The sequence below is a fragment of the Nomascus leucogenys genome, chromosome 18 (assembly GCF_006542625.1).
Source record: "Nomascus leucogenys isolate Asia chromosome 18, Asia_NLE_v1, whole genome shotgun sequence".
NCBI classification, from domain to species: domain Eukaryota; kingdom Metazoa; phylum Chordata; class Mammalia; order Primates; family Hylobatidae; genus Nomascus; species Nomascus leucogenys.
This window is the reverse complement of record NC_044398.1, coordinates 65,279,443-65,294,064: the sequence shown is the minus strand read 5'-3', so window position 1 is coordinate 65,294,064 and position 14,622 is coordinate 65,279,443. Positions and strand designations below refer to the sequence as shown.

Sequence of the window (14,622 nt, the reverse complement as noted above, 5' to 3'; positions counted from 1 at the left end):
TGCTCATAATTATGTAGTGAATGTCAATGCTGGCAAAGCAAGCATCCCATAATGTTTTCCTGGCAGGATGACCATAGCTTGGGCAAACCAGATACTCTTTCCACTATCATTAAAACTGTGGAACTGTTTTTATCCATTCTTCAAATGTGCAAATCTGTTTTTTTTTTTTTTTTTTTTTTTTTTTTTTTTTTTTTTTGAGATGGAGTCTCCCTCTGTCGCCCAGGCTGGAGTGCAGTGGCGCGATCTCGGCTCACTACAAGCTCTGCCTTCCGGGTTCACGCCATTCTCCCGCCTCAGCCTCCCGAGTAGCTGGGACTACAGGCGTCCGCCACTGCGCTCAGCTAATTTTTTGTATTTTTAGTAGAGACAGGGTTTCACCATGGTCTCGATCTCCTGACCTCGTGATCCACCCGCCTTGGCCTCCCAAAGTGCTGGGATTACAGGCGTGAGCCACCGCGCCCGGCGAAGTCAGCAGTCTGGATAAGATTCTGTCCTGCTCTCTGCAATGGACTTTGGAGTGACGAGAGCCTGGGCTTTTTCACTCTGTCCTACTGTGAAAGATGCCACAGCCAGACCTACAATCAAAGTGATTATCTTGTTTTAAAAACCAGATTCAAAGATAAATGTCTTTCTTGTAGGATCCTGCAAAGAACCACTGAAGACCCCCAGCAAAGGAATTTCTGAAACAAGTAGCTCTGCTCTCCATTTTTGCAAGGCACCTCATGCAATGGAGAGATACTGGAAAGAAAATGTTGCCTCAAAAGGGCAGGTAGGCAAAGAGAAAAAAACTGAAGATCCCACATCTAGAGAAGCTCAGACAACTTAGTCGCAAATGTAAGGAAAGAGCTGCTTAGTTCTCTTACCAATGAATAAGAAAATGATGCATTCCTGATAAAAAATGAATAATTGAAGTATATGAATAGAGCCACTTTGTAAAAGAAAGAAGATATCCCCCAAATATATGAGAAAATGTTGAGTTGGGATTAATTAAAAAAGTGAAAATGAGAATAACTATTTTATCTTTACAAACAGGTAAAGGTTAAAAATATAATGAAATTATACTTATTACGGTATGCTTCCTCTTAGCCTAAGGATCTCTTGCTGTCATCATTTCCGACTATTTCATGATGTGATCTGTCCTTTGGGGTCTCTTAGGAAAAGTTGAATTATTGCTCTATATGATGGTCTTTTAAATATTTCCCTTAAGCCTTTCTTGTTGTTTGTTTTTTTCTTGGTTAAGTACATTTATTACATTTAGGTATCTCTTATTTATTATAGTTTTAAGATCTTAGGAGTCTGACATAAATCTTTTGGGCACATTAAATATCAGTAGCATGTTTTTGAATTTATCAAATCCAATGAAGTCTTTGAAGGAATCCTTCAAAGGATTGAAACTGATTGAAGGAATCAGTTCGAAAGCTTTGAACTAGAAAAGTCATAAATTCTCAATTTAGGCAAAATTTCTTATTCAGTGTATGCCTTTTTCTGTGCTTGGCTATTTTGCTAGAAGAATAATAAAATATTGTACATATAAATTTTAGTTATCTGAACTCATATGCAATTGGAAGTGAATGTTTTAGAGCAGGTATTTTGATGTGTGCTTTATTGTTGGATATGGGTTTGGGGGATAGGGAATGGCTGGGGAGTCCTATTGAGATAATTAGGGGGCACTGGTGGCCTCAAACCTGGGCCAGATTATTAATACTCCTGTCTTTTCCACCCTCTACTGCTGATTGGAGTTTTTGCTGCCCTACCCCTTAGGACTTCCTTTTCCTTCCTCTTATCCTTTCTGGTAACTGGTAGCAGCAAGGTTAGTGGCTCCATCTGTGGGCTCATGATGGTGTTGGCAAGATACTCCTTAGCAATTGTTATACCAGCTGGAACATCACCCCAGCATCACTGAAGAACCTGGGCAGGGGATAATGGAAGCTGTTCTATGGTGTTAAGGAGCGCATTTTTTGTCGTGATTAGTTAGAAGTCAAATAGCATCGAGAGTGGTGAAGACACAAAGCCAAAGCGAGGTCTTTCCCCTGTAGAGTAAATGTGTGTCTTCATGTGGTCCTCACTGATCATCTGGAGGGTGTTTCCACAACGAGGGCCTGCATAGCCGTGGAGACTTTCAGAATTCATCTTCCTGGAGCTCCATATTAAGTTGCTGATTAAAGTAGTAAGTAGATCTCATCTAGGAAAGAGCACCCCTGCACCCACAGAACAGAAGCGCCTGCTAAACCTTGCTGTGATCAGCTTTGTGTTAACTGTGGGATTCTGAAGAAGTGAGTCTGTGAAGAGTTCATTGAACTACTGATGAGCAGGCCATTTTAGGAATATTATTTTATACTAACGGTTCTCAACTCAGGGTGATTTTACTCATCAAGGGGCATTTGGCAATATCTAAAGACATTTCATTGTTACAACTCGGGGGAGAGCGTCTTGCGGGTGAAGGCCTGGGTTACTGCTAAACATCCTACAATGCACAGAACAGCTCCCACAACAATGGATTGTTGGCCGCCAAATGCCCATAGTGCCAAGATTGGGAAACCCTGCTTTCTAGTTAGTTGTTCTACCTTGAATAACTAAAAACCACGATTCATTGACAGCAATGCCAATTATGTGACGTAACATCAAGGAAGAAAAACAAAATACCAAAATGTTGTCTGTCAGAGAGACTTCGGTCTGAACCGTGGGGACCCAGAGTGTAAGGAACATGGCTATGCTTTGGTCAAGGATAGGCTGAGGTAGGATGTTTACATTCTTCATGACTCAGTGAGTCTAGAGCACAGGCATATAACTCCACTTGTTATCATAGCCATGTAGACACAACATAGAGAAGCTCACCACTATAGTTATAATATGGGGAAGGCCATCACTTGTATAATTGCCCTGTTGACACTGTGCAGGAGCTGGCACCTGGCGAAAGAGAAAGCCAGAGCTGTCTGTCTTTGCAGATGGATGAAGGGAACCAGGACACAGCTTGGCTTGCTTGTGTCCAGAGAAAGAAAGTGTTAAGCTGCTGACCCTGAAGGCAAGGGAGAGCCAGCCCTGCAGCTGTGTGTGTGGGTCGTTAACTAAGCAGCTGAGATAAAGGTGAACAGTGTAGAGAGCTAGGGTAAGAAAGCTGTTGATGAGAGCTGCTGCTAAATAAAATCATTCACCTGCCTACGGCCCCCCCAAGTGTTCTTTCTGCTCATCCACCCACTCCCTCCTGACCTCAACATGACCTTTGGCGTAGTTGTGAACCTGACACAGTGTTTGTCATATTTGGGAGAGCAAATATTTTGTTGTGAAGAAGCAAAACAGAATCTTCTCTGCTTTAATCATTTATCACTATGTTTTTAGGAAATTCCAACAGTTATTTTTCTTTCCACTTATTACTAATTTTCACAGGTGTTTTTGATTGAAGTTGGATGTAAGAGTGTCAGAAGTGCTCTTTATATATTGGCCCAAAGGGATAGGACCCAGATTTTTGTGCATATGGAATTTTAGTAAAGTTACTTAAGAGCTCTGTGAAGGTGTTAACAAAAAAGGACCTTAAGATGGCCGTTCAGCTGTGGCAGGCTTTGCTGATATCACTGGCCTGTGGTGTATAGGCTAAACAGATTTTTAGGCTAGAAAAATAAAAAAAATTTTATTCTAGCCAAAAAATACCTGCTCTATAGAGCAGGTATTTTTTGGCTAGAATAAAATTTTTATGGAGTTCAGCAACTCCATAGAGCAGGATAAATAATATATGTAAAATGCTCAGCACTGTTCATAATATATTGTTTAATTAATAAATAATAGCGATTATTGTGGTGTTGGCTTTGACAATGTGGAATCTTTGAACTCCTTAGTGAATTACCAGTTGTAATTCGATATTATACATTACATTTTAGTTGTACATATATGTTTCTAAAGAAGTATTCTCCTTATGTGTGTTTATTTTCAGAAATGCCTAAAACAACTCTTTGTAACCCAGAAGGTGGTTCAGCAGGCTAATGGAAAAATGCAGCTCTGTGGGCAATCCCAATGTGTTTGGAAAGGTACAGGGTCAAGACATTGTCCTTCTTTCCTGTGCTGCTCTCTCTCTGCCTCCTTCATTTCTTCCTAATCTTAAAATATATTATTTTTAATGTTTACTAGACTAAATCAACCTAATTGTAAAATTTGAATAATTCTCATAATCTTCTGTTCTAACTACCCCTACCCCTCCAAGTCCCATTCTCTATAGGTGACCACCTTTAGCTCTTCCAGCTGTCCTCCTGGTATTTACATCTATTTTCTCAATAATATTGGTAAACTGCTATTTCTTGTGATTTTAGACTCGATCATGGCTTTTTTGTTTTTGGTGTTGCTCAGGCTGGAGTGCAGTGGTGCGATCTCGGCTTACTGCAACCTTTGCCTCCCGGGTTCAAAGGATTCTCATGCCTCAGCTTCCTGAGTAGCTGGGATTATAGGCATGCACCACCATGCCTGGTTAATTTTTTTGTATTTTTAGTAGAGTTGGGTTTCACCATGTTGGCCATGGCTGGTCTCGAACTCCTGGCTGCAAGTGATCCTCCTGCCTCAGTCTCCCAAAGTGCTGGGATTACAGGCATAGTAGATAAGAATTTAGTTTTCTTCCTGCCTCATTCGGTTTCATCAGTTTCTCGACATGCTTATATCACACTTTAAAAAAGTAAAATTAGTAGTTAATGTTTACATCATATTACCACATAACTATTATTCACTATCAAGCCAAATAGTATAATTATGCTTCTTTTCTAGTGTAACTGTTTTGCTGAGTATTAAAAGTTGCCTTATTTTTCATTTACTAGATATCTATGACACTATTAATATTTCCTCTAAATGCTCCAATGTTTTATTCCATAGCTGTCAATAACATTTTCCATGCACTCACTCACTCCAGTTTCTTCTTTTCCTTGATGTCCTCCCTCTCAGAGCCTGCTGAACAGGCTGCTTTCATGGCCAGTTGCACCGTTGTCTTCCGGGACTTTTCATCACTATTAGATCCACTATTTTTGGGCAGCTATGTTGTGCTCTTTCTGGGTTTGCTGGTCTGAAAATGTCCTTATTCTTCTTTTATGCTTGATTCATAGTTTGGCTGGCTATAAATTCTAGTCTCACTCAGAGTTTTGACAATACTGCTTTATGGTTTTCTAGCATCCACTGTTGCTGTTGAGAAGTCATGTGTTAATTTGACTTCAACTTTGCTTTTTCTCTCTTGATGCTCTTAGAAAAGTCTTTTATCACCAGTGTTCTAAGATTTCATGATGATAAAGCTTGGCATTAAAAAAAAACTCATTGTAAATCCAAAGTCCATTGGTGGATATTTTCATTCTTGGAGATCTGATCCATATCCTGTAGTTCTTGGAAAGTTGCTTGAATTATTTTTTAATAATTTTTTTCATTGTCATTTATTTTTTCTTTCTTTATGAAATATCCTGGATTGACTCTCCAATTCTCTTATCTTTTATCTTCTGTTTTTCATCTCACTTTTTTATTTTTTAACCTTTTGGGTGATTTCCTTAACTCTGTTCACCAACCTCGCTATGAAACTTTTTATTTTGGCTATCCTACTTTTAATTTTTTAAAAGCAATCTCTGTACTCTGTTTCTTTTTTTTTTTTTTTTTTTACAGCATCCTGTTCATGCTTCATGGATATACTATCTTCTCCTATATCTCTGACAATATTATTTTATAGATTTTTGGAAGTACTTCTGTGCTCTCTGCGTTGTTTTCCTTTGCTTTGGTTTTCTCTCCCTCCAACCCCCCATTTACTTTGGCTTCTCTCTTTCAGAGTAAAAACTTTCCTGAAAGGTATGCTGTTTTAAAAATAGTACTAGGGTAAAGAGCTTAGTTCTCCTTTCCTAGGTTAAAGAGTACCAGGGTAAATTCAGTATAAAGATTTTAGTATAGGCACGGTGGGTCAAGCCTGCAATCCTAGCACTTTGGGAGGCCGAAGCGGTGGATCACTTGAAGCCAGGAGCTCGAGACCAGCCTGGCCAACACGGTGAGACCCCCTTCTCTACTAAAAACACAAAAATTAGCTGAGCATAGTGGCTCACACCTGTAATCCCAGCTACTTGGGAGATTGAAGCAGGAGAATCACTTGAACCTGGGAGGCGGAGGTTGTAGTGAGCTGAAATCACGCCAGTGCACTCCAGCCTGGGCGACAGAGGGAGTTTTTTTTTTTTTTAACCCAAAATCTATTTTTTTTTGTTTCATACATCTCCATGGTGCCTGGTGCTATTGAATTAAAAAATTGTCATTTTTATTTATCCAGAGAATAAACATCTGGTTTCTTCTGGTATATGCATATATGTGTGTATGTATTTACTTGGTTGGGCAGGGTGTGTGTGTATGTGTATGTGTATGTGTGGGAACTTGACAGTCTTTCAATGAACCCACCTCTCAGTCTTCTCCGTGCCTCGGAGCCCTTGTGGGATTTTGCAGGGCAAATCAGCTTGTTTCTCTTCACTGTCTCCCTTTGCAGGCACTTGAGGGGTAGTTTCTTATGCTCTTCTTGGTCAGTTATTAATCCTTTATCCGCTTTCTAGAAAATTATTGTGCTCTCTTGCCCACTCCTATATTCACTCCCATAGTGTTTGTTCTTGTGTCTTCACCCCTTAAAAAAGTCATTTGCTGTACTTAGGTTGAAAATAGGAGGCAGAGGAAATAAACTTACATGGCCATTCCTCCAACTTGACTTGACTTGCCTATGTCTCTCCGCTTCCCATAGATCACTTTAGTGGCAGCATGAAGAAACGATTTGAGCAGGAGGATGTTGGTAGCAAAGACTAATTGAGAGACCCTCTGAATATTCTATGCAAGGCTCTGTTATTGATTCTTCTAAGGGAACTTAAACTATGAAATAGATCCCACATACACCAAGTAATTGCTCATCAGTGGATCACGGGGACAAATGTTATCCAGGTGCTGTGTATATAAGGCAATTCTTTATGCCTTGTCCGTATCTAATGACTCTGAAACCTTACAGCAGGCAGCCCCTGTAAACTTTCAGGTGTACCTCTTTGCCCAAAGCTGGTAGGAAACTTTGGATGGTGGTGTTGTGAGTGTGTCAGGGAAGCTCTGTTGCCATGCAGTGGGGAGATAATTGCCTGTGGCAATTTCTAGAAGGTCCTGTTCCATGCTATATTTGGAGCTCTCAGTGCTTTCTTTCTTTCTTTTTTTTTTGAGATGGAGTCTTGCTCTGTTGCCCAAGTTGGAGTGCAGTGGCGCGATCTCAGTTCACTGCAACCTCTGTCTCCCGGGTTCAAGCGATTCTCCTGTTTCAGCTTGGGATTACAGGCACACACCGCCATGCCCAGCTAATTTTTGTACTTTTAGTAGAGAAGAGGTTTCACCATGTTGGCCAGACTGGTCTCCAACTCCTGACCTCAGATGATCCACCCGCCTCAGCCTTCCAAAATGCTGAGATTATAGGCGTGAGCCACCGTGCTTGGCCTCCCAAAGTCTTTTGACCCTGAGCCCCATGTGTTTTCATTCCTACACACGTTTTTGTGTTATTCATGAGATTATTGTCATGGCTGGAAAATAATTGTTTGGGAGCCAGAATTCTGTGTGAGAATCCTCTTGAGAGAACTAGTGTGGTTCATTTCATAAATGCCGAGGAAACTTGCCGGCTACATTTCCCTCTGAAATAAGTTCTGGTAAGCATATCCATGGGGTGCTTTGGCAAGGTCTGAAATATAAATGTGAACAAGGAGACAGAAATCCTCAATGGTAAAGTAGACTTCTGTTTTTATGGCTTGTCCTAATTTTTTTTTTTTTTTTTTTTTTGAGATGAAGTCTTGCTCCATCGTCCAGGCTGGAGTGCAGTAGTGTGATCTTGGCTCATGGCAACCTCCACCTCCCGAGTTGAAGCAATTCTCCTGCTTCAGCCTCCTGAATAGTGGGGATTACAGGCCTGTGCTACCACACCTGGCTAATTTTTGTACTTTTAGTAGAGACAGAGTTTCACCACGTTGCCCAGGCGGGTCTTGAACTCCGGCCACAAATGATCCGCCCACCTTGGCCTTCCAAAGTGCTGGGATTACAGGTGTGAGCCACTGCACCTGTTGTGTCCCAATTTTTTATTAAAAATATTTTTTGGGGCTGGGCATGGTGGTTCACGCCTATAATCCCAGGACTTTGGGAGGCCGAGGCAGGTGGATCACGAGGTCAGAAGTTCGAGACCAGCCTGGCCAACATAGTGAAAACTTGTCTCTACTAAAAATACACACAAAAATTAGCCAGACGTGGTGTGGGTGCCTGTAGTCCCAGCTACTCAGGAGGCTGAGGCAGGAGAATTGCTTGAACCCAGGAGGCGGAGGTTGCAGTGAGCCGAGACCATGCCACTGCTCTCTAGCTTGGGTGACAGAGTGAGACTCTGTCTCAAAAAAAAAATTTTTTTTTCTTTTTGGAAATTTTCTTTTAAAAATTATGTAGATAACACATAGATACACACTTTTAACTTCTAAATACAGTGGTGTCCAATCTTTTGGCTTCCCTGGGCCACATTGGAAGAAGGATTGTCTTGGGCCACACATAGAATACACTAATACTAAAGATAGCTGATGAACTAAAAAAAAAAAAAAATCTCATAGTGTTTTTAAAAAGTTTACAAATTTGTGTTGGGCTGCATTCAAAGCCCTCCTGGGCTGCATGTGCCCTGCGGGCTGTAGATTGGACAAGCTTCTATCTAGAACTTTGTGCATGTTTATTCCTCAAGCGTCTGTTTCCCAGCAGTAAAAAGGGGAAAAAAATTGAGTTAGATGCATAAAAATAGGCACAAAATTTCAGGCCTTCTAAATGCTCTTTTGGGGGTTTGGGAATATATGGTTGGGATGAGAGTGTGAACCTTGGCTTTTCCTTAGAATGATATTTTCTTAAAAGCAAAATAAAATATGTGGGGACGTGTCTTTCCTCAGCTCTCTCATCCTCTTTTGTCCTAAACAGAAACAAGTTTTTGTTTCTGTAAGGTGCTGAATATTTGGCTTAGAATAAAAAAATATATGTTCTATGAAGCCAGAGATAATGTACTTATATTATTCTGATATTTTAGGAGTCTCTCTCTCTCTCTCTATATATATATATATATACACACACACACACATACACTTTATTATTTAGATTTGTTTTAGGTTCACAGCAAAATTAGGCAGAAGGTGCAGGTTCCCTTATATCCCTTGTCACCACACATGCACAGCCTCCCCCGTTATCAACATCTCCCACCAGAGTGGTACATTTGTTACAATCAATGAACCTACATTGACACATCATTGTCACCCAAAGTCCATAGTTTACGTTCGGGTTCATTCTTGATGTTATGTATTCTATGGGTTTGACCAATGTATAATGACATGTATCACTGTTATAGTATACAGAATAGTTTCATTTCCCTAAAAATGCTCACTGCTTTGTCTATTCATCTGTCTCTCCCCTTCCCATAGAAACCTTTTTACTGTATCTATAGTTTTTCCTTTTCCAGAATGTCATATAGTTGGAATCATACAATATTTAGTTTTTTCAGATTGTCTTCTTTCACTTAGTAATATGCATTTAAGGTTTCTTCATGTCTTATTTTTTATTTTTTTTAGAGACAGAGCCTCACTCTGTTGCCCAGGCTGATGTGGAGTGGTGCAGCCATGGTAGCTGTAGCTACCTCCCGGCTCAAGCAATCCTCCCACCTAAGCCACCCAAGTAGCTGGGACTACAGGCATGTACCAGCATGCCTGGCTAATTTCTGTATTTTTTGTAGAGACAGGGTTTCGCCGTGTTGCCCAGGTGGGTCTCAAACTCCTGGGCTCAGGCAATCTGCCTGCCTCCGCTCCTAAAGTGCTGGGATTACAGGCGTCAGCCACCGTGCCCAGCCCCAGGAGTTTTTTTGTTCATTCTTTGGGTATTGATTTTTTTTTAACCTTATTGATACTTTATCAGCAAGCCTAAGTATTTTTAGTAATCTTGCAGTTTTGCCCTCAACTACAGGTTTTCATAGGTAACACGGAAGCAGGAATTTATGAGTAACAAGTTGGTTTCTTGGTGTAGCATTGTGAAGCTCTCATGCTTTTATCAGAAGCCATCTGGTCATAGACACCACAAGTCACCTGGGTGGTCTTGGTTTCTTTTGATTTTATCATTCTCAGTTTGATCACAAGCTGAGTGGTTGGAGATGAAAAGACAGCGGCCTGTGGTTTGAACTTAGTATGGTCTTTTGATGAGAACTGAACAAAAGATAGAATACTGACCTTAGATAGTCATGGGTAAAATTAACCAAAAGTAGTAAGTCTGTGTGCTCCGATACTGAAATATTGAGAGAAAGAGCTAAAATCAGTGAATCAATAAATATTTATTGATGAAGTCTCAGAGTAGGGCATAGGCGTACCAGGTAAGTCTCGGTGTGGAAAAGCAAAATTCACTTTGGTTTTAAAATCCCAAATAACAGAATAAATATTCAAAGCATGATGTAGTATCTCTGTGTACTCCTCACAAGATCTATCTTCTACATTCAGGTCTGTATGCATGTGCTTTTTAGTAGAAAGTGTCATTGAAAAAAATTTTAATCTTCTTGTTTAAATTAATACTGAAGTGCTCTTCATTTCCTTCCTTCCCTGGCTGGTTGTACTGTAGTTTTATCATGATGACTACTTATTTTCCACTTAATTAAGCTTTTCCACTTAATGTTATTTCTTAATACCCACAAGAGTAAATATATTTTCAGGATCATAGAGCTGTGTAGAAGTGTTTGTTTCTTGTAGGCTGCAAAGATGGAGTCAGAGATGAATCCTTCCATCTTAAAAGGTCCGGTGATATAAACGATTCCATAATCCAACCAGAGGTGAAGATTCATCTTACTGGTCTTCGAAATGACTACTGTAAGTTATCATTTAGATTGGGAATTAAAAGTTGAAATGACAAAATGCATCCTGTGCTCTGGTATAAACTTGAAATTTGATTAAACCAGATGGACTTTATGCCTCATATCCAAATAGTGTAACATCCAAACATGGCTAATATACTTAGCTTTTCCTGGTGCAACTGTCATATTCAGGGATGGGTATTGTTAATATTGGCATGGTGTGGGAAATATACATTTTATGTATATTGTATATACATTTTATGTATATGTATATGTATATGTATTGTATGTAAATTGAATCAAACAACTGCATTGAGTCTACTTGTTATGTGCCCAGCTTGTAATCTAGTTTGGAGGACAGGACTAAGTGACATGGAACTGATACCATATGCCAAAGTAGATTATAAATAATAAATCATGGGATATAAGGAGCCATAAAGACTAGAAGGAGCTTAGTGAGCTTCGGTGTTGTCCAGAAAGACGTTGTGGAGATATTTATACTTAAGCTGGGTCTTGAAAGATTGTTAGAACTTGGAAAGGTATAGAGGAGAAGGACCATTTTTGGTATTGTTAACAGCATGAAGAAGGCAGGATGTTGGTAATTAATGATATTTAACGGCAATGAAGAAAATACATTGGGGACTGGTGAATAGATGGGTACAGATTATGGAGAAAAATTCAAATTCAGAAATTTAGATTTGTTTTGGGAGTTGTTGACTAAGAGAAACATCAAAGGAAAATTCATGGCAGAGTATGCAGAATGCACTTGGTAGGAAAGAACTGCCAAAGAGTAAAGGCTTATTTTTCCTCTGTGAAGAAAAGAAATGGGATGAGAAATGAATTCATGATTATTCAAAGTTTTTGAAGCAGGAGAAGGTTGGTATCACTGAGAAGACAGATTGGCAGAGGAGGTGATTTGGAGAGGAAAGACTATGCTTGAATATTATTTTAAAGGAGACAATCAGACATAGAAGAAGCTTGGCAGATTATTTGAAACGAATGCTGGTAGTTGAAAGAGGATGGACTAGCCCATAGGTCAGATGATTATGATTGAAGCCAGGAGCCAGTGTAAGCTCCCTAGGTGAGGGAGAGAGGAGCAGAGGGAAGGGGCCTGGGCTCCATGGAATATCTACAAAGAGGCAGGAGCTGGAAAAAGCAAAATCCATAAAGGGAACAGTTCTCTATCTCCCTATTCCTTCAGCTCCTTCTCCAAGAGAATGTATTGTCATGACCAACTAAGAAGGATGCATTTTCAAAAAATGTTAAAAAACCGTTATACTCATATTAAAAAGTAACAACTTTTGTTCCCATTTTTCCTTTAAGCCACAGCCCTTTTTCTTTCTTTCTTTTTTTTTTGAAACAGAGTCTTGCTTTGTCACCCAGGCTGGAGTGCAGTGGCTCACTGCAGCCTCTGCCTCCTGGGTTTAAGCGATTCTCATGCCTCAGCCTTTTGAGTAGCTGGGTGTGTAGCTACAGGCATGTGCCACCATGCCTGGCTAATTTTTGTATTTTTAGTAGAGGGGGTTTCACCATATTGGCCAGGCTGGTCTCGAACTCCTGACCTCAAGTGATCTGCCTGCCTTGGCCTCCCAAAGTGCTGGGATTACAGGCATGAGCCACCATGCCCAGACGCACAGCCCTCTTTCTTTCCTCCTTTGACAGTAAAACTTTCGAAAGATCTTTATACTTATAATTTTCTATTTCTCTCCCCATATTGTCTCAAATCCACTCTAGTCAAGTTTTAAGTCTCATCATTCAATTGAAACTACTCTTCCAAACATTACCAAAGAACTCCTCATTGTTAAATCCAACAGTTACTTCTTAGACTTCATACTGAACCCTAACAACTATATTTGAGACAGCTGATCAATCCCTCCTTCTTGATATCCCACTCTTTTGGGTTTTGTCCAAGAGTGTCTTTTTGTTCACTCTTTCTCATCGTTTTTTGCTGATTTGTGTTTCTCTTCCATTTCCCTGACCTCTAAATGTTGAAGTACCCAAGGCCTATTCCTTGGACATCTTTTTTTACTTCTGTTCTATTTTAATTGATCTTAGCTTTTTGGGTATATCTCTTTGTATTGTGTTTTGTCGTCATTGTTCTAGGGATTACAATGTAATTTAAACTTTCTTAGTCTATATAGAGTTACTATTGTACACTTCACACAATATATAAACATCTTGCAATCACATAGGTCTCTCAAACTTCCCACTGCTTTTTAGATTACTGTAGTTGTCATGTGTTTGTTTGTTTGTTACTGTTTTTTGAGGGGGTGTTTCACTCTCTCACCCAGACTGGAGTGCAGTGGTTCAGGCTGGAGGCTGTAGAGGCTTACTGTAGCCTCTACCTCCTGGGCTCAAGTGATCCTCCTGCCTTAGCCTCCCAAGTAGCTGGGACCACAGGCACATACCACCATGCCCAGGTAATTTTCTGATTTTTTGTAGAGATGGGCTCTTACTTTACTCCCCAGGCTAGTCTTGAACTCCTTGGGCTCAAGTGATCCTCCCACCTTGGCATCCCAAAGTGCTGGGATTACAGGTGTGAGCCACTGTGTCTGGCCTGTCATGCATTTTATATTTACATACACTGAAAACCATCCAATTGTAAACGTTTTAAAATTTAAAAAGTATTTAAATAGCTTAAGAGGAAAAAATGGCTCTTATGTTTACCTAAATATTTACCAATTTCAGTGTTCTCCTTCATTTCTGAAGATCCAAGTTTCTCTTTCATATAATGTCCCTTTAGCCTGAAGAGCTTCCTTTAGCAGTTCTTGCAGACCAGGTCTGTTGGCACAGACTTCTGTTAGATTTTCCATCTTCCAGTTTATGAGATTTTTGCTGGATGTAGAATTCTGGGTTGAAAGATCCACCACTACTCCCTACCCCCAGCATTTAAAAGATGTTGTTCCATTGACTGTGGCCTCCATGGTATCTGGTGAGAACCCCATGGTCATCTTGTTATCTTGCTTCTAAGACCTGGCTCTACTTACACATATGTTAGATTTTTGGATATTATTCCACAATTCGCTGAGGCTTCATTTTTTAACAATTTTTTTCTCCACATTCTTTAGATTGAATAATTTCTGTTATCTATATTCAAGTTTACTCTTTCTTCTATCACCTCTATCCTGCTATTCAGCATATCCAAGGAATTTTTCAGATATTATATTTTTCCATTTTAAAGTTTGTATTTTGTGGTTTTTGTATATTTGATTTCCATTTTAGAGCTTTGTTTTATGGTTTCTATTTTCTTTACTTAGAAAATGCTTTTGATTTTTCTGTTTATCTGTTAAAGCTTCGTATAAAGATTCATATGAATTTTCATTCATTTCATGTGTGTTTTTCTTCACTTCATGGAGAATATAATGGCTGCTATAAAGTCTTTGATAATTTCTAATCTAACTGTGGGTAGATTTCCAGATTTGGAATTCTCACAATTTAGAAGGAGCTAGAAATGTGGTAATAATTCTCAACCCTTGGCTGCACAGTGAATTCACCTGGGGAGCTTTAAGACAACTGCCATATATCCCCAGGCTCTACTCTACCAACTAAATCAGCATCCATAGTGTTACAGACTCCCCAGCTGATCCTAATACACAGTCAGAATTGAGAACTGCTGGCTAGAGGTGCTGGGTTTTCACTTAGTACAAAAACTAACAATATCAACAGTAATTGGCTCTCAGGCCTTTGAGAAGACAATGGGCTGTGAAAACTCCAATGCTACCTAGGTCACCTTGGAGTTTTCATCTATTGGTTATGTTTTGCCTTTACATTTATCCAGTAATTTT

General features: G+C 39.7%; 1 protein-coding gene across 3 annotated transcripts in view; it reads left to right on the top strand.

Moving 5' to 3' along the window:
* The window catches only part of CDC20B (cell division cycle 20B), a 61,518-nt gene that overhangs the window by 28,573 nt on the left and 18,323 nt on the right, over positions 1–14,622 (top strand). For all 3 annotated transcript variants that reach the window (XM_030798548.1, XM_030798547.1, XM_030798546.1), the window contains exons 4-6: positions 639–769; positions 3,926–4,019; positions 10,737–10,853. In XM_030798548.1, coding sequence (XP_030654408.1) covers positions 639–769; positions 3,926–4,019; positions 10,737–10,853 — 342 coding nt within the window. The remainder of the gene's footprint in view (positions 1–638; positions 770–3,925; positions 4,020–10,736; positions 10,854–14,622) is intronic.